General features: G+C 39.5%; 1 protein-coding gene across 2 annotated transcripts in view; it reads right to left on the bottom strand.

Annotated features, from left to right (window-relative positions):
- LOC100669970 (ubiquitin-conjugating enzyme E2 E2) overlaps nucleotides 1-24,911 on the bottom strand; it is a 351,147-nt gene that overhangs the window by 298,800 nt on the left and 27,436 nt on the right. The window contains exon 4 of one of the 2 annotated variants that reach the window (XM_023554919.2): nucleotides 4,858-6,628. The exons of the other annotated variant lie outside the window; for it this stretch is intronic. Within the exon in view, the coding sequence (XP_023410687.1) occupies nucleotides 6,430-6,628 (199 nt within the window). The 3' untranslated portion in view covers nucleotides 4,858-6,429. Of the gene's footprint in view, nucleotides 1-4,857; nucleotides 6,629-24,911 lie in introns of those variants that run through there. 2 annotated transcript variants of the gene reach the window in all.

The following is a 24,911-nucleotide window of genomic DNA, read 5'->3' as shown; positions in this document are numbered from 1 at the left end:
AATCACACCGTGCTCATGTCCTGTCACCTCTTCTCATTAACATTTTCTCTTTAAATCCATTTCTAACACTCATCTCTCCAAGAAGGAACTTTTTTCAAAATGGCAATAGCTGAACAGATGAAAGAGGTAGATCTAAATGGGGGAGGGGGGGGCAGAACATGAAGAATTACACCAGATTTCTTAAAATTCTGATTATTAATTTTATAATACTGGAGGATAAAGAAAGGTAAAACAAATGTCGGCCTGGGTGCTATAAATTTTTCACAATACTGTTATTCTCTCCCAATGGAAAAAAGGAGATGAGTGATGCTGACATGTAAGAGACTAGATTTTAAGATATGTTTTGTTTTAAAATGCACCATGAATCAAAAACAGTGAACAGCCAGAAGAAGGCCCTAACATATTAAACTTGTCTTCCCTTAAGGAAGATAAAGCAGTAGAGCTAACAGTTATCAGACCTCCACTCCTGATACCAGCCCTTAGACAGAAATGGAAGTGCAAAGGCTCAGCTCCTAGTTTGAGGAGCCTTGAAGTAGTGAAGGGCTGGTTCTACCCTGATGGACACGAGTTGGGTGGGGGCTACTGACCTAATTTACTATTAATTATGTAGAATTCACATGCTGTAATAGTTTCAAAGGAACTTTATCCTTCGCTTCCAAAGAAACTGACATAACCTCAACAAATCACACTTTCCTGGCGTTATTAAATTTTTAGCTAAGAATTATAAACCTCTTGATTAAATAACATACTCTTTAGAAATATGGTTTGAACTAACCTGTTTTGCTTTTTTTAATCAAAGATTAAAACAAAAGTTTCTTTACATAACTCACAAAAACTCTGCAATTGTATATATATATATATATATTCATATCTCTTTGTATATATACACCTTTCTTGTTGTGGAATATTCTGTAAAATAAAGCACTAATAAAAAACAGTTCTATAAATGTCCAAGTACTCAACATGACAGGGCAATGCCAATATTTTATGTAGATATACAAATATGATAACTAAAACAATTATCATTTAAATGAGAAATATCATGAGGCTACAAATGCAATCCTATTCATTTCAGTGAAGTCTTCCCCATAACATATGGAAGAAATGTGCATCCTAAAAAATTGTGTAATCAGAACTTTACTAGAACACAAGAAAAGTGAAGTAGTCGTGGCTTACATGTCAGCTTTATTTCTAACGTGCAGGCAGAGAGACCGTCATCCTACTTTTCGCTTTTTCTGTATCCATGTTCTCAAGTCTCTTTAGCTCCCTTACTAAATCCCTCAAGTTTTGCTTTCTGTTTATAAAGCACATCATTAATAGCAAACTTCTGCCTTTTATCTAGCTTCTGAACTGTGCTGTTTTACAGTTAAGTTAAAGTTACTCCCTAAATTACCCTTAGCTGTATTACAGCAAATTGTTCTTAAATGTGTTGAAGATGGGCAAGTGATACGATATCATAAACCACTTACGCAGACTGGCTTTTCCTTTTCATGACCATGTTTCTGTTAAACATGGTCAATGTTTACTGACATATCCTGAAGCATAAGAAAAAATGCTGTAAGGAAACAAAGTCCCCGAATCCCTTTAAAGTTACAGAACTGCCTTGAGAATCATGTATCTACAACCTGCCCTTCCAGCTCGATCCTTCCCCACTACCATCCTCTCTTCTAATTTCTACTCATCCTTCAAAACCCAGCTCACATATGGCCTCCTAGAGACGGTTCTCCTTGTTCACTCCTTCCCACCTCCTACTGGCCTGGCCAGGATCAAACACCACCCCTATGTAATCCCCTAAAATTCTATGATTTTCTTTAGGACAAAACAATGTCTTCAATCAGAATTTTGCAAATACACGTTCTAATTAAATCTTAACATAAATTCAAGCCAGTATACCGGGTTTTAGTTAATTATTGCTCCCCACACTAGACCACATGCTCCTTAATCACTCACACGAATAAGGACAGAACAGCTTCGCAAACACCGGCTACTCACTCTCCTGTCGCTGCCCCGCAAACACCTACTGCCTACATCTCCAGAAACACAGGCGACTTGATGTTCCCTAAATCTGGCATTAACACAAACACACACTGCTCCTTGCCTTTATGCATCCTTTTCTCTATATCTGGAATCTCCTTTATCTTCTTCGCTTCATGCATCCTGTCGCTTCTCTTGAAGCCCCCAACGTGAGAAAATACTACATATATCACAACCTTTTATTAACCTTCCAGGCTCAGTAACCTGTCACAACCTCTGTAGAGTCTTCCCAGCATCCTTCAGTCAAAATTACCTCTATTCCCCCTGCTCTCAAATCATTCTTGGTGTAAACATCAGCTGGAGTATTTAATAAAGTGTGACTGGTGTCCAGGTCTAATGAGATACAAAGATGAGTCTCCTCAACTGACACAGTGTTCCCTTGGAGCAATAACCAAGTCATCCATCTTCATTCACTCCCACCCCCAGATACATGATTGTAAGACTTTATAAGTACTCCACAAATTTATGGCATCCGTAGCCAGCTGTTCCATAGCGTAATAGTATAGAATGTAAACTAATGGTTGTGCAATCAGAATACGAATAAAAGAAATAGTATCTCGTGGACATTTTTAAGTTCATACACATTTTTCAGTGCCTTTTTTAAAAATCTAGTTCATTTATGAAACATCAAAACGTTAACTTTTAAGGTTCACTTGATTACATAAAAACCCAGCACGCAGGAAACTGTATTTTGAGATTCTTCCCAGAGTATTTGTTTATGACTCTCTCATATGTCACTAGCGTATTTCTTTTTACTGTAGTTCGATCACACTAGACTGGCAGTTCTTTGAGAACGAGAACTTGATCTTCACCTTCTTAACACACATAAATCTTTATCTAAATTTTAAAACTGACAGAACACCATCTCAGACAGGCCGGGAGAGAGAGCACACCTGTGACTTCATTACTCTACCAAGAAAGGGACTGTAAATTTTCTTCCCTTCCTTTCGATTTTATGCTCATATTTATATTTTACAAACTTACAATCATAGATTACATGTAATTTAGCCTATCCCTATTTATATGTGCCTTTTCATATCACTATATAGTTGGACCAATTATTTTTATTGGTTACACAATCATCTAATGAGTTAACTATAATTTATTTAGCTATTTTCCTTAGCATAACATTGTTTTACTTCTACACTTTCATTATTTTAATAGTCCATATTTTAAATTATTTTCCATAGGCTAGGGTCCCTTAGGAAGCCCTGGTGGCACAATGGTTAAGCACCTGGCAGCCAGCCACAAGGTCGGCAGTTCAAACACACCAGCCACTCCTTGGGAGAAAGACGCAGCAGTCTGCTTCCGTGAAGACTACAGCCTTGTCTGAAGGCTACGGGGACCATGGTCTCAGGAACAACCAGCTAAAGTGGCGTAACATCGTTTATAAAGAAAACGTTCCACGTTCTACTTTGGTGAGTAGTGTCCGGAGTCTTAAAAGCCTGTTGAGCGGCCATCTAAGACACTCCACTGGTCTCATTCCTTCAGGAGCAAGGAAGAGTGAAGAAAATTAAACAGACGACGGAAAAACTAGTCCATAGGACTAATGGACCACATCTACCACAGCCTTGACCAGACTGAGTTCAGTACAGCTAGAAGATCCCAGCTACCACCACTGACTGCTCTAACAGGGATCACCATAGATGGTCCCAGGCAGAGCTGGAGAAAAACGTAAAGCAAAATTCTAAGTCACAACAAAAGACCAGACTTACTGGCCTGACAGAGACTGGAGGCACCCTGAGAGCATGCCCCCTGGACACCCTTTTAGCTCAGTGATGAAGTCACTCCCAAGGTTCACCCTTCAGCCAAGATTAGACAGGCCCCAAAAACGAAATGAGACCAAAGGGGAACAACACTCCAGGGGCAAGGACTAGAAGGCTGGAGGGGATAGGAAAGCTGGTAATAGGGAACCCAAGGTCGGGAAGGGAGAGTGTTGACATGTCTGGGGTTGTTACCAATGTCATAAAACAGTATGTGTATTAGCTGTTTAAGGAGAAACTAGTTTGTTCTGTAAACCTTCACCTAATGTACAATGATCCGATCGATAGACAGATTAGATAGACAAACAGGCAGGCAGATAAACAGCGTTGGAAACCCAATGCGGCATTTCTACTCTGTCCAATAAGGTCACTATGAGTCAGAATCTACCCAGCAGCAATGGGTTTGGTTTTGGGGTTGAGGGTCCCTTATGCTGAATTACTGAATTTAAAGTTGTGAAGAAACATTTTTATCGCTACTGAAGCACAGAGTCAACATGCCTTCCGTCAGAGCTGCATCTTTCACAGTCTTCCAGCAACAGTCGTTTCAACAGTACCGTCTATGATTCTTGCTTTAAATCACATTTCCTAGATTACTAGCAAGGCTGAACATGTCCCATATGCTTCTTTACTAAGCCTATTTTCTCTTTCGTGAGCAGTGTTTGTGTACTATGCCCATTTACCTATTGTAGTCACTGTGCTTTCGTTTCCTTACCAGCTTGTCATCCTCTGCCCGTCTCTCACTGCAAATAGATTTTTCTCACTTTGTTACCGGCTCCTTTTGGAGTCTCTTTTCTTCCCACTCCCACACACTTTTAAAACCATTTTAGCTTGCAATTTTATCTAGTCAAGTTTGATGCCTGTTTCTTTATAATTTCTTCTATCATTTATAGTAGTCATCATTTATATAGTATATCATTTATATAGTATCATTTATAGTAGTCATCCCCAAAATGTAGTTTCTCCTAGTTTTATTCTTCTTTTATAGTTAACCCTTTAGCCAGTAAGTAAGGAATATGTTATTTCTGAATGCCTCTCCCAAGAACCTATTTTAATACTCGGAATCGACTCGACGGCACTGGGTTTTTTTTTTTTTGGTTCCATATCTAAGCATTCAATAGGTGTTCCTTAAATAAATACCCTTTAATTAAGAGAAAGTACTACCCATTATTGTAATCTTACTAGGCTTTTTACAGGTTATTTAACCAATTTAGATACAAAAGTAAAATACACGCCATGATGAATGACAAGACAATGCTACAGGGTATGTTTGTTTGTTTTCCCCCTTTATTGTGGGAATATGAATCATATGGTTTAAGAAAATCTGTTTTTGCTGGCAAACCAAATTTTAATGTCTGTGGTTAAGTCATACAAATTCTTTTTCACATACACAGCCCGCAGAGTAGCAAGCTGGATAATAATGTGTTATTCATTTTTTAAATCATATTCCGTAGATCTCTGTTACAAACACAAGTTTTGTAACTGTGACGAACTCCTGAATAATTTATTACAGCTCACACCACTACTTACACTGCTGCATAAGAATTCATAGAAGCAACAACTTTTATTATAATGGCACCTTGGCAGTATTTTAGTCAGCCATCGACTCTCCAACAGAAGAAAAAATATATATATATACACACACACACGTATGTACAATTTATAGATTTAAACAACCCAGACATCGCCTAGTGAAGAGCAGGCAGCTTTCTCTTTTCCAGCTTGAGTAACTACAGTTCCATTTTGGTGCAGTGAAACAGTCCATTAGGCCAAAAAGCCAACTACAGTCAAAAACATAATACATGTACCCCTTTGGGTGACAGCACATTTATGCAGAAGACCTGCTAATATAATTTGCATTTGAAAAGCTATAACAATATTGTTAAAATGACAACCATGGAAATTAATCTGAGTAGCGAGGTTAACAGCACTGGCTTCATTTTCGTTTAACCGTTACAGCTTTTACCTAAAATGTCTGAGTATGTCAAATAATAGCTAATAACCCTACCCTATGTATTTTGGAAGAGTTGTATCCCTTAACACATAAACAGGCCAGAAAGATGACTGAGATTTTATAATCTTTTCTATTTACCTACAAAACAAAGAAGGAAGGCACAGGAAACTGTTTTCATATATAGTTTATGTGGTTTGAATATGCTATTCTAAATAAAGCCAAAACAAAAAAAAAAGCCCACCGCCCTCAAGTCAATTCCGACTCATAGCAACCCTACAGGACAGGGCAGAACTGTCCCCACGCAGTTCCCAAGGCTGTAATCTTTACAGAAGCAAACTGCCGGGTCTTTCTCCGGTGAAGCTACTGGTGGTTTCGAACGGCTGACCCATTGGTTAGTAACCAAGCACTTTAACCACTGCACCACCAGGGCTCCTTTTAAGGCTGATAAGCTCCTTTAATGAGAAATAAATGTAGTAGGTACATGGTTTGCATGAAAACATCAACTAGTCTTAAGTTTTCAAGATTGTGTCTTTTAAAATTACAAAGAGTCTGCTTTTAAACTTTCTGATAAAACTGAGAAATAGGATGATGATTTAAATATAAAGGCATGATTTATAGCCCAGCTATTGGGTTTATTGCCAAAAAGGATACTGGTAGCTTTTAACAACAGACTCTATACATTTAGACCATTAAAATAGAAAATGAAAAGCAAATCCAGAAAAAAAATAGCTCTTTATCTTTTAGGGGGTCACTGAGAATCTCATCAAAGCCAAAAATGCTGCCCCAGATACTCACCAGCAAGCAAACAATTTTACATATCATTTCAGAGGGAGGTTCATGAACTCCCTGAAGCCAATACACAGACCACGGATTAAAACTCCTGCCAAAGAGAACCAGAGAAGAAATTACCCATATCGAAAGCCTAGGCTAACAAAGTTATTGTAATCAAAATGAAATATAATTCCAAGCTTCCTTTTAGCCAAAACAAATAGAAAACACAAGGGTCTATATACCTCTCAATGGCTGAGGGAAGGAAGTGTGTTAGATCATAAGGAAAGAAACTTCGTCTGAAACTGAATTCTTAAAGGGCTTACGATGTGGATTCTTACAAAGGGAACACTGACTCTTAAGAGACAATGTATTCAACACAGTTTTGTAGGAGATAAAGAAATATTTCTCATACAACTGTATCTTATAAAGACTGATAAAATATGAAAGACTACTACTAAAATCTGGGACTAGATCACTTTCTGTTGATCTAGTTTGATGTAAAGTCAGAAATGAGATTTGCCACTACTCTATATTGCAATCAGAAAATTGTCCCAACTGACTGCAGACCTGGTCTCAGAATCCTCAACACTGTATGATGATAGCAGCAGCTACTTTCAATAAACTGGAGTGGACATTTGAAACCTTTATATATGCAACAATAAGGTAACACAGAATCAAGAATAAGCACAGAAAGCCCAAGACAGGAACCATTCTCAAGGCCAGCTCTTCAGACAGGGATTGGACTAGACTATGGGATAGAAAATGATTCTGGTGAAGAGTGAGCTTCTTAGATCAAGTAGACACATGACACTATGTGGGCAGCTCCTGTCTACAGGGGAGATGAAAAGGCAGAGGGAGTCAGAACCTGGCCAAATGGACACAAGAGAGAGTGGAGGGAAGGAGTGTGCTGTCTCATCAGGGGGAGGGCAACTAGAAGTATACAGCAAGGTGTATATAAATTTTTATATGACTGACTTGATTTGTAAACTTCCACTTAAAGCACAATAAAAATTAAAAAAAAAAAAAAGAATAAGCACAGAAGACAGGTTAAGGGTACAGGAAGTGGAGGAAATCATTGTGAGTTCAAATCTTGGCTCAGTTACATAAAACCTGTATAATATTGCAGTTTCTCATCCATAGGCTGTGATGACTACAGTCCGTATTCTCGAGCCGTTGAGAACTAAGTGAGCTAATATATATGAAGCTCCCAGAACAGTATCTGTCCAAATGATTAAAACTGCAAAGATTCAACAGGTTGGACAGGTAAAACCACTTAGATCAGGACCTGCCGCATCAATTTTTATTGCAATCCTTCAAAAATATACATTTTTAAAACTTTGGTTTAATATGAAGTCTTTCTTATTTTATCCATAAGATTTAATTAAAATAACTTGAGTTTTAGTTAATAGACATTTTCAAAACTCAGGAATCCCTAATCTTAGCTAATTTAGCTACATCAGAAAGGTCCCTAGGTGGCACAACCAGTTTGCACTTGGCTGTTAACTTAAACGGTGATTTGAACCTGCCCAATGGCACCACAGAAGAAAAGGCCTGGTGATCTGCTTCCACTATTATTACAGCCAAGAAAATCCTATGGAGCAGTTCTACTCTATAACACATGGGGTCGCCATGAGTGGGAAAGAAAACCAAAGACACAAAGAAAATAGTAGTCCAAAAGACAAGTGGACCACGTGAACCACAGCCTCCACCAGCCTGAGCCCACAAGAACTAGGTGGTGCCCAGCTACCACCGACTGCTCTGACAGGGGCCACAATAGAGGGTACCGGGCAGAGCAGGAGAAAAATCAAATTCACAGAAAAAGACCACCACTTACTGGTCTGACAGTGACTGGCAGAAGCCCTGAGACTATGGCCCTGACACCCTGCTAACTTAAGAGCTGAAGCCACTGTGGAAGCCCACCTTTCAGCCAAAGATCAGACAGGCCTACGAAACTAACAGTAACACACATGGAGAATGGGCTTCTTAGTTCAATCAAGTACGCGAGACCAAACGGGCAACACCTGCCCAAAAGCAAAGACAAGAAGGCAGGAAGGGACAGGAAAACCGGACGAATGGACACGGGGAACCCAGGGTGAAAATAGAAAGGGGGAGAGCACCGACACAGTGCAAGCACTGCAACTAATGTCACAAAACAATTTATGTTTAAATTTTTTTAACGAAAAACTAATTTGTGCTGTAAGCTTTCACCTAAAACATAATAAAACTTTAAAAAATAATAATAACCTTTGAATATCTCTTATATCACCCTGTAATGTATTATCCTTCAGTAAGGCCAACACAACCAGTTTTCCTCCAGCACTGTCCACTCAGCTGACACCGTATGAAGTAGCTGACCCAGTCAGGAGCGACTGAAATCCCACTCAGAGCTGGTCACACTGGGAAACGCAACTGAGATGTGAGAGTGAGAGAGCATCTTCCATCTCTCGCTCAAAGGCACATTCACTGATCAGAATGAACGGACTGGCTAATGACTCTCATGTACACTCTTCATTTTTCGTAATTAAACCTCTGTTGTTTAAAAAAAAAATTAAATGCTTCATTTTTTATTGATAATAAACAGGTAGTCTATGCTCAAACTACATTTTATTCAACAATTTGTGGGTAGATATCCACCTGAGTCCTCTTGCTTTGTCCTTTTGAAACCTGTCCTTTATTTATCCACCCATCCATTCCAGCGGTAGGTTTAACAGCAGGTGGGAGGGTGAAAGAGGGCCGTAGGTGGATATGCAGAAGACGGCTGTTGAACTCAATGAGACACTGTTTCTCTTTCAATGAAAAAGAGGTCAAGAGAGAACAAAACCAATTATTTGGTAGAGCTCATAAAAGATTTAAGATGCTAAGATACAAACACAAAAGTGCGTTTAAGACTGTAAAATGTGAAAGTTGACATTTCAAGTCAGTTTCTCATATAAAAACTTATACACACAATTGTTATGTGACCCTAGTTGCTCTCCCTACAATGTGACAGCACACTCCTCCTCTCCATTTCCCGTGTCCTTTCCGCCAGCTTCCCCTTCTGTCTTCTTATCTCGCCTTCGGACAGGAGCTGCCCATTTAGTCTCGTGTATCTACCTGAGCCAAGAAGCACACTCTTCACCAGTATCATTTTATGTCTTAAGGTCCAGTCTAATCTTTGAAGAGTTGGCTTTGGGAATGGTTTTAGTTCTCGGTTAACTAAAATGCCATTCTAATGTAATATGCTACTATTAAAGAAAATTTCTTGATTACTCTGATGACTTCAATTATTCATGCTTTATTATGAATAATCAAGAGTCCCCAAATACCTTAATAGCTACATTTAAAGTGGTATATCTAAGGACCAAATAAGGCCTCTAACACTTAATTTTGGTAAGTTTAGTTGTAGTATTTAATTCAAGATAAACCAATACTCTGTGCCAGTTCAGTAAAATTTGAAGAAGTTATATATCCTTTGAGGGTTTCTAGGCATTTACTGTGACACAGGGTCACTATGAGTCAGAATCAACTTCACGGCAAACAAGTTTTTTTTGTTTTGATTATGATTTAGTAGACAGAAAATGGGATTTACACTTAGGTTGGAATTTTGGCTTTGTATGAACTTTGGCAATGTAAGCTCTCTGAGGCTCAGTCTCTACGACTGTAAAATGAGGGTGACGGTACCTACCTGGAACAGGTGTCATGAAGATGAAATGAAAACAAAAATAACAATATTCAGCATAATTCTACCACATATTAAGAACTCAATACTGCCTTTTTATCAGTCCTCAGTGTGTGTAACCTATTTATGAGTTATATACCCTTTTTTACCAGACAATAAATCCTCTGTCCTTTTGTTTTGTTTCTACCTCTGACCCCCTATTTTTATACAAATGGAACATAATCTCAGTATCTCTCAGCAGCTGTGCACCTGTTTCTTCTGGGTAGCCCCCAGTGCCTAAAATATTGGTTAGCCATATTTACTAAAAAGGGCCATCATAAATAGGTCCAAAGGGTACACTGATCTATAAATTTATTTACATAAAAAGACAGGGAGGAATATCTGAAAGCAGGACTTTCCCAGAAAATGTGGGCTGCACAAAGCCCTAAATTCTCTGCACAGTACTAGCCCAACTGCAAAGTTTTATTCTATGATTAATTAACTATTGAAATGTATCATTCTCTGATTCTATTAAATCATAAATGTAATTTGTACCTTACGTTTCCAATACCAATTAGCATAAAAGCACTCAAAGTCTTTCAGAACCAAGGTACACATAATATTTCCCAATACATTCATTTTCCAAGCAAAATTTCCATTATTTTTTTGTAACACTGCAAAAGAAATAGCAATTAAAATTAAACATTTTTGTGCCTATTATCTGAAAAATGTGAACATGTGTTTACAAATTCAAGAACCACCCAACTAAGGCATTATTACAATTGGCCAGCCTCACATATTGCTATGTTATTTACTAATCTTCTCTGTATGTTTTCCTCTTTGAAGCATTGTTCTAGTACTCAGCTATAATAAACAAACCTTGTATGGTTAATTACCGGCTGCACTAACAATAAAATGTTGGCCCTCTTCCATTTTGACTGTAAAAATCTTCATTAAGGAGACTAACGAACACTAATAATGAAAAGTCGACCGCACAGATACATGTAACTCATTTTAGAAGGAAATTATGCGCGTTAAAGAATAGAACACCCACAAAACAAAAACCAAACCCACTGGTGTCAAGTCGATTCCGCTTCATAGCAACCCTACAGGACGGCACAGAAATACCCCGTAGGGTTTCCAAGGCTGTAAGTCTTCACAGAAGTAGACTGCCACGTCTTTCTCGGAGGAGCAGCTGGTGGTTCTGCACTGCAGATCTTTCAGTTACCAGCCAAGCTCTTTAACCACTGTTCCCACAAAGGTAAACACTAATCTACCTTTATATATTAATAATGCATGCAAATACGAATTTGTCAACATATGGTAAGAATATAATTATTAGAAATCGTTGAGTCTTTCTTGGTTAAAATTTCTACACAAGGTATATTCATCTTAAATATACTTTACCTAAGCCTGGTATATTTTAAAAGCCTAAGCAAGTTCTGGAAACCCTGGTTCGTAGTAGTTAAGTGCTATGGCTGCTAACCAAAAGGTCGGCAGTTCAAATCCACCAGGCGCTCCTTGGAAACTCTATGAGGCAGTTTTACTTTGTCCTCTAGGGTCGCTATGAGTCAGAATCAACTCGACGGCAACAGGTTTTTTTGGTTTTAAACATGTTCTGGAAGCCCTGGTGGCACAGTGGTTAAGAGCTTGGCTGCTAACCAAAAGGTCAGCACTTCGAATCCACCAGCTGTTCCTTGGAAACCCTGTGGGGCAGTCCTACTCTGCCCTACGGGGTCCCTATGGTGTGCCCATTTAGTCTCATATACATGGTTGAACTATGTGTGTTATTATTTGTTTTACGGGTCTTTTCTAATTTTTGGCTGTAGGTAAACCTGAGGAATGACTTCAGTACTGAGTTAAAAGGGTGTTTGGCGGCCATACTTTCAGTTTCTCAGTCTCTGTCAGACCAGTAAGTCTGGTCTTTTCTTGTGAGTTAAAACCTTGTTCTCCATGTTTCTCCAACTCTGTCCAGGACCATCTACTGTGATCCCTGTCAGAGCGGTTGGTTGTGGTAGCCGGGCACCATTTGGTTGTGGTGAACTTATACCACCTCAATAGTAATAAAATTTTTCTCAAAAGAAAGACTCATGTGTCAATAGAATGTACTGCTTTAATTTTCAGAACGTTATCCGTCTGCATCATGCTACATACCATCAACAGAATAAAATGACCATATAAATCATAGACTCCAGTCAAATGGTGAAGGCTCTCATCCCTGTGACATTTGTATTCTTAAGTAGCAAAGGTGATTGTAAAAACAACTTAAGACACATTTCCATAAACTCAGCAAACAGTCTTTCCGTTCTGGTGTACATTTTTGCTTTGCGGACTGCTCATGACTATGCAGGACAAGGTAAAAGGATGTTATTAATCAAATCTCACTTGAAGAAAAAAACTCTGTGTTAACAGACTACTCTGCAACAAATCTTTATTTGTATGAGAATGATATTCAATATTAAAAAAAAAACTTTAAAAATCTTCAGCCTTAGAGGTAAGACAGAAGGAAAAACGAGGACGTCTTCTGGGGTGCTGGTAATTTTCTGCTTCTTAATTTAAATGCTATTTGCACAGATGTATTCTATCTGCGAAAATTCACCTGTGCATTCTACTATATATTATATAATAGGTATTAATATGACACGGTTATATAAGTACATTTTTCAACATTTAAAAATAAGACTATATTTGGGATTACCTTTGAAATAACATAGATGAGGGTGGACTAGGTGTAGGTATAGATGAAACAAGATGAGCCATGAATTGAAAACTGCTGAAGCTGGGCAACGAGGACAGAGTAGTTCATTGTACTATTCTGCCTAATTTTATATATATTTGAAATTTTCCATAATAAAAAGTTTTTAAAAATCAGACTAGCAAATTAACCAGACTCAATGGGCAAAGACCTTCAATGTTTATCCAAAAGACATTTCTCCAAAGAAGGTATACAAATGGCTAATAAGAACAGGAAAAATGCCCAACATCAACAGTCATTAAACCAAAAAGAAAACCAAACCTATTGCCTGTGGTTCCAACAATAGTTGTTAGGGAAGTGTTAATCAAAACTTGCAAATTAAAACCACAATGAGACACCACTTCACACCCACCACTGCTATTGTTAGTTGTCATCTGTTCACCAGCCCCTCCCCACTCACGGTGACCCCATGCACAACAGAACTAAATGCTGCCCGCTCCTGCACCATCTCCATGATTGGTTGTGGGTTGGGCCATTGTGACCCAGAGAATTTTCACTGGCTGATTTTCAAAAGTAGACAGCCAAGCCTTTCTTCCTATTTTAAACTGGAAGCTCGCAGAAACCTGTTCAACATCATAGCCTCTATCGGCAGATGGGTGCTGGCTGCGCGTGAGGTGCGCTGGCCAGGAACTGAACCACGATCCCTTGTATGGAAGGCAAGAATTCTACCACTGAACCACCTATGCCCCCATTCACATCTACATTCAGAAAAAAAAAAAGGAAAATAACAAGTTTTGGTGAGGATGTAGAAAAGTTGGAACCCGCATCCACTGCTGGGAGGAATGTAAAATGGGAAGCTCATCGTGGAAAACAGTTTGGCAGTTCCTCAAAAAGTGAAACACAGGACTACCACATGACACAGCAAATCCACCCCTAGGTATATACCCCCAAAACTGACAGCAGGAACATATATAACTTGCACACCATTGTGTACAATGTACACCATGGCAGAGCTATTCACAATAGCCAAAAGGTGGAAACAATCCAAGTGTTCATCAACAGATGAGTAAATAAACAAAATGTGGCATATACATGCAATGGGGTATCATTCAGCCATAAAGAGATACCAAGTTCTGATACATGCTACAACATGGACAAATGTTGAAAACATTATGCTGAGTGAAACAAGTCTGACGAAAAAGGGCAAATATTGCATGGTTCCACTCACATGAAACATATAGAATTAGGCAAACGCACAGAAATGTGTTCGTGGTTCCCAGCGACAGTGGGAGGAGGAAATGTGGAGTTATTTCATGAGGGGTACCAGGTCTCTGCCAAGGGTGACGAGAAAATTTTTGGAAACGGAGAGTGGTGGTAGTTGTATGACATGGTTAATGTTATAAATGTCACTGAATTGTACACATAAAATCATTGAAATGGCAAATGTCTGGCTATATGGATAAAAATAAATAACTATGGAGGCCTAGGCCCCTGCTAAGAATCCAAAATTGACCTGTATATATACTCAGGAAAGAAGTCCAATAAATACTGCTTAAAAATATTATCTTTATAATCTCATTAAACACATAAAGGACAAATGACCTGATTTCTTCAACAGATAAAGTACAAGGAAAATAAGAGGTAGAGTAGGAATCTATAGATTAAAAGAGAAATATTTAGTAGGCATGGACCAATCATAATTTTCTGGACCTTATTCAAAACCATTCAATTAAACTGTTGAAAAAAAAATGACATTTGATGATGTTAGGATTATAAAGGTGGTAATAAGATGTGTTTTGTTTTGTTTTTTTTAAGCGTCCGCTCTTTTAGAAATATATACTCAAATATTACCAACTCAAACATACCAACAACAATCATGAAGATGGCACAGGACCAGGCAAAGTTTTGGTCTGTTATACATAAGGTTTCTATGAGTTGGAGTTCACGCAACTGCAACTAGTATTTAGGGATTAACTTATATAACATATTCAAATTACTACAGCATGGGGTAGGGGGTAAAGATGTTGATTTGGTCTATGTTTAAGCTGGCTGACAGACACATGGGGGTTCACTTCATAACAGTCTATACTTCAGTGTATGTTTAAAAGTTTCCATAATAACAATTTTTTTTTTTTAATAAATGAATATGGGCAAACAAAAAAACACTTGGAATATCCAGTAAGCGTAAATAATCACAGCTCAACAATACAAAGGGCTTAATTCTCCCCCCATGTTAGATGTATAATGCGTAGAGGTGAAAATGCCAAAAGATATTGTTCAGCTTTCATCTGTAGCTTTCGCTGGAGACCCAGCAAGCCCTGTAGATTCATAACGGCATCATAAATTGTGCTGCTGTGCACTGCAGACACCCAACTATTTAATGACAGGTTTTCTCCCTAAACAAAGTAACTGGATCATTACCACTGTGTTAAAGATAATCTGCTGAAATGGAACTGAGTACAGACAGTTAATGTATGCACACCGCCATAAAGCTACTCGCTGCCCTGTATCAAGTTAACTGCTAACCCAGTAAGACAGAAAAAAATACATATTTTTTTAAACGGGCTAATCCACTAGCACAGCTTTAAAATAAAACAAAAAAATTGAAGCCCTATATGAACCGCTAAGCTTAAAAGTTAAAATTTAGATAAATTAGTGAAACGGGTAAGGGTGGAGGAGACTATCGAGATAATAAATGGAAAAAGAAAAGGGGGTGGGAGTTGCCAGTTTATGAAATGTAAATGTTTAATCGATTCTCCTAGCCTTACGTATGAAACAATAAGGTGTGCAGAGAAATGACTGAGATGCCTATTTTAATACCCAGTCTGTAATATTTCCAAAATTCAACCTGACTGCTTTAAATGATACATTAAAAACTAAAACCTAGGACAAGGCTGACAGTGTGAGGCCAAAGTCCTACATACCTCAAGAAATGGAAACTGGGCAGAAATAGGAATTGCACCTTAAAAAAACAATGAAAGTTGAAATCTTCCTAGTCAAAAACTGATTATAAGTAATAATCTGCTTTCCAATTCCCTTTTCAAACAGTTCACTCCGTAACTTTACACATTAAGAGGATATAACTATCCTTTCTACCACAAGTCCAATCAACATCATCCACAGCATGAAAAACCAGCATACCTTTCAGAATCTCTTCTGCTTTGTCACCCAATGGACTCAGCACAGCGCCAGACTTACATTCGCTGTTTGCTAAACCTACATTTCATTTGTTTTCATGTCTCTCCCACTTACTTCACCTTCCTTCTTTCATCAGAACTCTTCAATTTCACCCACCCAATTATTTGACTACTGTTTTTTATTATAAAACTGAGTGTTTCCGTTATATTATGTGAAAAAAAAGCCAGATAATACAAAAGGCCACATGTTGCATGATTCCATTTACACAAAATGGGCAGCCCAGGCAAATCCAGAGATTCAGAAAACGAGCAGATTAGTGGTTGCCAGGGGCGGGGAGGGAGGGGAAACTGGAGAATGGCCGCTAATGTGTATGGGGTTTCTTTTTGGGGTCAGGAAAATATTCTGGAAGTAATAGTGGTGACGGCTGTACAACTTGTAAATATACTAAAAACCACTGAATTGAGCAGTTTAAAAGGGTAACTGAATTGAGCAGTTTAAAAGGGTAAAATATGGTATGTGAATTATGTCTCATTTTAAAAAATGACAGCAGCCTGAAGTCCCTTTTAGGGCATGGGGCAAGGGCCTTAGTTACCTTAATAACCCCACAGTTCCCTGATCCATCGTTATATTACAGTATCATAACGGACGTTCAGGAGGAGATCCCAACGACATACAAGAAAAAATTAAACTCAGTCTACTCTGTTTTAGAGAGGAGTAAAACACACGTTTCATTTGAGAAACATGTTTTATTTTAAATGATAAAACGTAAAAACGTGGGAACTTGAAGGGATACATCTCAGTGGCTCAACAAATTCATCTATGCAGAACACTTCCTTTTCCGAAAAGACACAATTGGACAATTTTTCCATTTAGTGAAAAACATCTCCTTTCTCCAACTAATTCATTAATTCCACGTACTCACTTTTACAAACAGCTTTTCTGCCAATGTTTTTAGGGGGAAAATCCCACCTCCTCTTCAAGATTCAGTCCTGACTGATTTGTTCCTTTTAACTGCTACCACACAGATGGCCTGCCCCAAACAATTAACTCATATAACAATTCTTCATATTTGCACACTGCTTTCGTATTCTAGGAGCTTACACATCCATGATCACATCTGATCCTTGGTAGGCATGGTAAATTCAGTAAAGATAAGGGACTTGTCCAAGTTCTTCAGTGGAAGACGCTGAACCAGAACTCAAGAGATTCTGATTTACTCTGAGAAGATGCTCGATACAAACAAGATGGCTACATTATTTATTTACTACTACACCATACTCCCTGTGTATACCTCTGATATTTTTCTCAAATTATTTCATGTCGGTCAGCCCTTTTCAACACTTAAGATTATATGCTCCTAAAGCCAAGAGGCCGATCTTCAACTTAGTCCATCCAAATCCGCAGAGCCCTGAGCACTCACGGACAGATGGACTAAAATGCCAAGCCACCCATGAACACGGAATAAACTCATGGTTTTGCGCTGTATCACCAAAAAGGGCAAACTGAACTGGAAAACACCAAGAAAAGTTTCTACTCTTGGGGAAAAAAAAAAGGTTTTCCTCAGGAACTTTTATGAGAGCTTAAAACGAAACTTAAGCTCATGTTATGAAGAAATAGTAACTAACAAATGCGTTAAGGCCCCGTTTATAATTGCATAGTAAAGATTTTATTTTTTCAGCTAAAGTAGGAGCTTGCACCTTTCAAAACAATCATTCTCTTGAACTCCTAAATGGCAGCAGATCCTGCTAAGAGACAAGACCTGTAGGATTCACATACCCATGAGAGAGAAGCACATTACCTGATCCTGACTGCAATTAACATAAAAAACTAGAGATTACAGTTTAAGGATAAAACATTCCAGCTGCAATAAACACAATCCCGATTAAGGAATTTTGTAAACACGAAAAACTAATGAGTTAATTTGGCGATAAAATAGTCAATGCAACCTCCTAATGAATTGTCTAATCATCTTCCTTTCACTGATAGGAGCCCAGCTGATGAGACTTCCACACAAAGCAGAAATGGAAAACCTTTTTCAAGAGACACTGACAATCAAGCATCTAGGGTCGCATGCAAGTAACAAGACTTAGATGTATGCTTAGCTTTTACAGAAAAATTCAGAAGTTCTCGGTCTTAGTACCTGTGTAAAAATATGTGTGTTTACTATATGCAATATACCCTACAAATAATACATATCATACGTCCTCAACGTCCTCAAAAAGAACAAGGTACATGCATGCAAGCCCCACAAATAACAGCATCCACAACGAACAATTAATGAAACCTTACGTGCTGGACACTACTCCAAGTGCTTTACACATACTGACCCATATAATCCTCTCCCAACCCATGACATTTTACAGATGATGAAACTGAGGCACAGAGAAGTTATGTAACTAGACTAAGAAGTTATGTGTATGTAACTTAGGCACTCTCTCCGGAAGAAACCACTGCCTCTCTAACTCAAAGCAACAAAGGCTATGTGTACACTGAGAGCAGAGGAGCAAGGACACTGTGACAGGAGAAAATCATAGAATGAAGGTGATGTTTTGAGCCAGACCTTGAAGTTCAAATGGAAGAGATGGAAAAAAGACCATGCTGTGTACACCTGGAGGAAAAGGCTTTCATTCTCTGCTACTCTTCTTTGGCCTCTTCACACATGACACAGGCAGAAGCAGTAACAGATGTGAGTTCACACATCCACAGAAAATGTCTGTCTGAGAACACGCTTAAAACTCTTTAGTTACTATTGGTTTAATAGTACACCAGCCACTTTTTATGGCTCTGGGTCTCATAAACCCATTGCAGTTGAGTCGATTCCAAGTCATAGTGACCCTACAGGACAGAGTAGAACTGCCCATGTGGTTTTCAAGGAGCGCCTGGTAGACTTAAACTGCCAACCTTTTGGTTAGCAGCTGTAGCTCTTAACCACTCCGCCACCAGGGTTTCCATCTGGGCCTCATGGTAGTATGCATTTAGTGTCAAGGTGGGTCCCTTTTAAATGCGTGAAGCTCAGCAAACCTGAGGTGGAGACTCATTGTTTTGTAGGCTGGGCATTCTATTAGGTGATGATTCCTGGATTTTGTAGTTTTGTAAACTTCTGCCCTTTTTTCCTTGATTTCTGTGAGGTAAGGCTTGTAAGCATAATTATAGCTTTTCCTGTGTGATAGTTAGGGAGCCCTGGTGGGCTTGTTTTGGTTTTTCTGTGCCATATTTGGAAAATCAGAGGTTCCCCGTGTAACCTAATGGAAAGGTGCCCACAATAAATTCCCTATTTAGTTCTTATTGGTATATCGTCATACCACAGATCGGCGGAGCCAGAGTGCCTTATTAGGGGCTTGTATTATCAGATCGTATTTCTCAAAATCCATATTACGAACCAAAAATGTAAAGACACTTAATTAGTAAAGCATGCACGCCAATACTGAAAACACATGCCATCAAAAAAAAAAAAAAAATTTTTTTTTTAAATAAAAATTTGGTATCGAAAGGGTTAAACCAGCTCTGGCTTTGAAGGTAGCTTTGGCTGTTCTCCAGAGGGAACATTCCTGGTAGCTCCTTCTCAGTGCGGAAAATGAAACAGAGTGGATGGTGATCACGCTGAATCTTGTGTTTCAGGGGATGGGAGCTGGATGTATATGAACTGACACACTACCGCACTACCAACAACTTTGTCTTCTAGATGTATATAACCTGACGCACTACCGCACTACCAACAACTTTGTCTTCCGTACACTCAAAAGCGCCCCAACTTAACTGCTGGCCCCAGAGCCTAACTGAGCAACATTCAGGTGTGGAGACCCCTGCTTTCCAAGGGAAAAGCCTTCTCTCCTGAGTCCAATTAGAGAAAAAAAAATTTTTTTTTTAGAGTCTAGACGAATAGGCAGCATGTATAATCTTAATAATCTTACAGAATTACAAAAGAAATTACTCTTGGAATCACAATAGTTTGATAATCTTTATCCACTTAACTAATTTCCTGGTGAGGAGAGTGAGTAATTACAATCTTATTCTATTTTCTATTCACCTGAAAATTTCTTTCATGATCAATTTTAGACCCACTGAGCTAAGAACTGGACACTGTCTCTTGACATCATAGAAACCTCTCTCCTGGGACCCACTGGAGAACTCCTCCGTTCCCTTTGCTGACTGCTTCTCCTCCATTCATCTCTAAATGTTATAGTTTCAGGGGGCTTGGTCTTGGGTCTCCTTTCCATACTCTTTCCATGCACGAATTCATCAATTCCTGTGGATTTAAGTATCTTTGAGAAGACAACCTCAAATTAATATTTTCAGCTCTTCACTGGGATCCTGCTTGTATTCAACTGCCTGCCTGACATCTCCAGTTGGATATCTCACAGACATTTCACAATAAACAACTCCTGACCCTGTCCCCCAAACCATTCCCCTCCACCAATCTTCCCCATCTCAGAATAGGCACCACAATTTCCCCAACAGACTCAAGCCCCATCTCTGAGCTCTTCCTTTCCTCTAGTATCTCTGTCCAACTCCTTCATCTAACCATCAGCAAGCTCTGTCAATTCTCCTTCAAAAAACTATACCTCAAATTACTCTCTTCTCTTCATCTCTAACTGCCACCACCCTCACCTAGAATACCATCCTCTCTCACGTAATGATTATCAGCCTACAGTCATACTCCTCCAATCCAGAAGCCAGAGTAATCCTCCTCAAAGCCAAACTGTGCTGCGTTTGGCCCCAACCTTGTTTTGCACCTCATCTTGTGTCACAGCTTTCCCTGCCCACCTCTCACACCTGCTCAATCCTGCCACACCAGCCTTCTTCCAGCAACTTCAACTCCAGAAGCGTACTTCTGCTGTAGACCCTCAACACGTGCAGCCTGTTATGAGTTGTCTAAACTCACTCCTGATTTACTTTCTTCATAACAATCAGTATGTCTGTTTACTTTCCCCACCCCCGAAGGCTTTTTTTTTTTTTTAATAATCCCCAGACTGTCTTCATGACTGAAATATAAGTTCCACATGGACTGAAGATTCCATTTGTCTAGTTCAGCACAGTGCTGATCACATAACAGGCCCTCAAAAAATATTTGTTTAATGTTAAACGGATATTAATCTGAAAACATACATTACTCAGTTTATCTTATTTTTCACTTAACCTAAAAGGAAAAAAAAAAAACCCGTTGCCATTGAACGAATTCCAACCCATGGAGTTCAGAGCAGAACCGTACCCCATACGGTTTTCAGTGGCTGTGAGCTTTCCAAAGTAAACTGCCAGGCCTTTATTTTGAGGCGCTTCTGGGTGAATCCAAACGGCCAACCTTTCTATCAGTAGCCCAGTGCTTAACCTAATAGTAGTTATATTCCGAATACACCAGCACCTCGTTGGTGTTGTTAGGTGCCATCAAATCGATTCCGACTCATAGCAACCCTATATGACAAAGCAGAATTGCCCCATAGGGTTTCCAAGAAGTGGATGGTGGCTTTAAACTACGGACCTTTTGGTCAGCAGCTGACCTTTTAACCACTGTGCCACCAGGGCTCCGCACCAGCACCTTACACATTCTTATTCAAGAATGTAATTTTATTTTGCTATTTCCCTAGTCCCAGTCTGAGCCTAAACATGGGCTTCCCTATTAATCTCTGAGCAGCTGCTTTGTCATACATGGTGACTATTCTTAACCATGTAAGGTAAGCACAGGCTTACTTGTGCTTACTTACTAATCTGTAGTGAACAATTTCACATGGGTTTCACTTTGATGCGGTATGGTAAAGCCCATGTGAAATTATTCACTACAAATTAGTAACAGTAACTAAGCACAAGTAAACCTATGCTTACCTTGTTTATTGGGTAATCCACCCCTGACTGAGGCCCTAGCAATCAGTCTGACAGCTGACCCCGTCCTTCCCAAGCCTCAAATGTTGTAAGCAAATAAATATCAATTTAAGCCTACCTTTTTTGCTACAAAAATGTGCTTACTAAAATACAGGCTCTATTCTTATTCAACACTCCCCAGCTGGATCTTAAGGTGCTCTCCATCTGGAGGGGCTGACCAAGGAGGAGCTGAAGGTCACTGGGTGCGTTTACATGTGTATATGTCCAATTAAACGTTCATCTCTGACTACCTTCCACGTTGCTGTTGATGTTGTTCTTGTTAGGTGCCGCTGAGTTGGTTCCAACTCATAGCAACCCTATGCACAACAGAATGAAACACTGCCTGGTCCTACACCATGCTCGCATTTGTTGTTACGCTTGAGACCATTGTTGCAGTCACTGTTTCAATCCACTTCATTGAAGGTCTTCCTCTTTTCCGCTTGACTCTGTACTTTATCAAGCATGATGTCCTTCTCCAGGAACTGATCCCTCCTGACAACATGTCCAAAGTATGTAAGATGCAGTCTTGCCATTCTTGCTTCTAAGGAGCATTCTGGTTATACTTCTTCCAAGACAGATTTGTTCATTCTTTTGGCAGTCCATGGTATATTCAATAGTCTTTACCAATATCACAATTCAAAGACGTCAATTCTTCAGTTTTCCTTATTCACTGTCCAGCTTTTGCACGCACATGATGCAACTGAAAATACCATGGCTTGGGTCAGGCACACTCTAGTCTTCAGGGTGACACCTTTGCTTTTCAATGCTTTAAAGAGGTCTTTTGCAGCAGATTTGCCCAATGCAATGCGTCGTTTGATTTCCTGACTGCCGCTTCCATGGGTGTTGATTGTGGATCCAAGTAAAACGAAATCCTTGACGACTTCAATCTCTTCTCCATTTATCCTGATGTTGCTTACTGGTCCAGTTGTGAGGATTTTCGTTTTCTTTATGGTGACGTGTAATCCATACTGAAGGCTGTGGTGTTTGATCTTTATCAGTAAGTGCTTCAAGTCCTCATCACTTTCAGCAAGCAAGGTTGTGTAATCTGCACAATCAGGTTGTTAACGAGTCTTCCTCCAATCCTGATGCCCTGTTCTTCATATAGTCCAGCTTCTCAGATTATCTGCTCAGCATACAGACTGAATAGGTGTGGTGAGAGGATACAACCCTGACGCACAGCTTTCCTGACTTTAAAGCACGAAGTATCCCCTTGTTCTGTCCCAACAACTGCCTCTTGATCTATACAGTTTCCTTTTCAGCACAATTAAGTGTTCTGGAATTCCCATAGAAGACTGAAAATCTGCTCAAACAAAATCCACATTCAGGAGCAGACCTTAGTACCAGTTTGTTCCAGTTCGAACCCCTGCTAAGAATTTGATTTCTAACAAGTTCCCTGCTGAGAATTTACCTCTGTAAAAAGTTCCCAGGAAGTTATACTTAAGAATCGCCTACAGATTTTGTTAAAATGCAGACTCTGATTCAGTGTATCTGGGGTGGAAACGCGAATTCTCAGCAGGGAACTTGCTAGAAATGCAAATCCTAGCAGGGGTTCAAACCTGAGCAAAGCGGTTCAAAGCCCAGCTCAGGGTCGCAGACTAGCTGATTACAAAGGTATACTCCATCTAGTCACACCTTACTCCAAACTGCTCACTTCTTAAAATGACTGCAAGCAGGGGAATGAAAAAGGCTTTCAAGCGTGGAGAATGACAACATCGGAAACCACGTGCACCTCTACTTCTCTGGGCAGAGATCGGTCAGCAGCCAACCCACCGGCCCACAACCCTGGTGAGCTCAGGAAACGGAAAAACTGTTAAACGGCTTTTTCCCACTTGAAAGCTGGACACAGCTGAGCCATACACAGTCTCAGGTAGGAGAACCAATTTCAAATAACTACCATATAATAAGTTTGATAAGTATTTATTAAATGTTTTATGACATCTATATTTACATTATTTGATAAAGTCTCTTTAAACCCTGAATTTAGTATTTAAAACTCTTTCCATTATAATATATTCAGGATACCATTTGTGATTCATGTTCCATGCTTTTAAATACGATATATTTTCACCCTATACCACACAATGAATTACTAATTTCCCTTTACCATTAATGCAGATAATCAAGAATCAAATAAGTCTGACCACCTAAGTACTGGGGGCTCCTTCTCATGTTGCCTTTAGGGTCCACTTTACCATTTAGACAAACTTAAAATAAGGTGCTTTTGGTATTGCAGCACTAAAGCCTCTTGCATATAGTCCAAGCCACTCAGATAGTCCCAGAAGTGCCTTATAACCAAACCCAAATTTAGAGCAAAAGGCATGAGATTCTGTTCCGATGTATTAAGAAAACAGTCCAAAGGACGAAAACAGCTATTATGTGCACTCTTCAAATTCCTAAAGAGCTTGACATGGATACAGAAGGGTAATCAAGCTAATCCCTTTGTCTGCACCCTCTTAAAAGGTAAACTTGTCTGTCCTTTTCCCTCACCCCAAATTTCAGTTGTTAGCAAAGCAGGACCATAACACTGTTTAACACGGTTTATGCACCAAACTGCTGCAAGGCAATTACTGAAGCGTACCCAAGGGCTTGGATAAGACAGCAAAACCTTTACCTTAAGCCAGAGAATACAGTAGTTAGCTCAAAAGAACTGATATAAAAACCACTACTGTCTAGTCTCGCCCCATCTCGGTCAACAGGGCCTGACTCCCAAACCCCTCAGTTCTACTTCCCCAGGTTCTAGGCCCATTCTACACTGCCCATGCAGGCTAGGACTTGTGCCCGTCCCCCGATCCAGACCCCCTTGCGCATTGCTTGGTCACCTGGAATCCAAACCTGCTGGGCTTCGTTTGCCTAACTCGAGCCTGACACCAAAACGTCAACCGCTTCGAGCAACGAGCAGCTGTGCGGCTCTTCAGCAGCTCACTCTGGCTTCGGGCGAGGACTTTCCCTCAGCACTTGCAGCTGAACCTGTCACTTTCTCCCACTTCACTACTTGCACGCGGGGCTCAGATCGTTCTGCTCTGATCCGTGAGGCCACAGAATTTTGCCCTTGCCTCAGACATGAATCGC

The sequence above is a fragment of the Loxodonta africana genome, chromosome 27 (assembly GCF_030014295.1).
Source record: "Loxodonta africana isolate mLoxAfr1 chromosome 27, mLoxAfr1.hap2, whole genome shotgun sequence".
Classification (NCBI taxonomy): domain Eukaryota; kingdom Metazoa; phylum Chordata; class Mammalia; order Proboscidea; family Elephantidae; genus Loxodonta; species Loxodonta africana.
The sequence above is the reverse complement of the archived record's forward strand: the minus strand, read 5'-3'. Positions and strand labels throughout refer to the sequence as shown.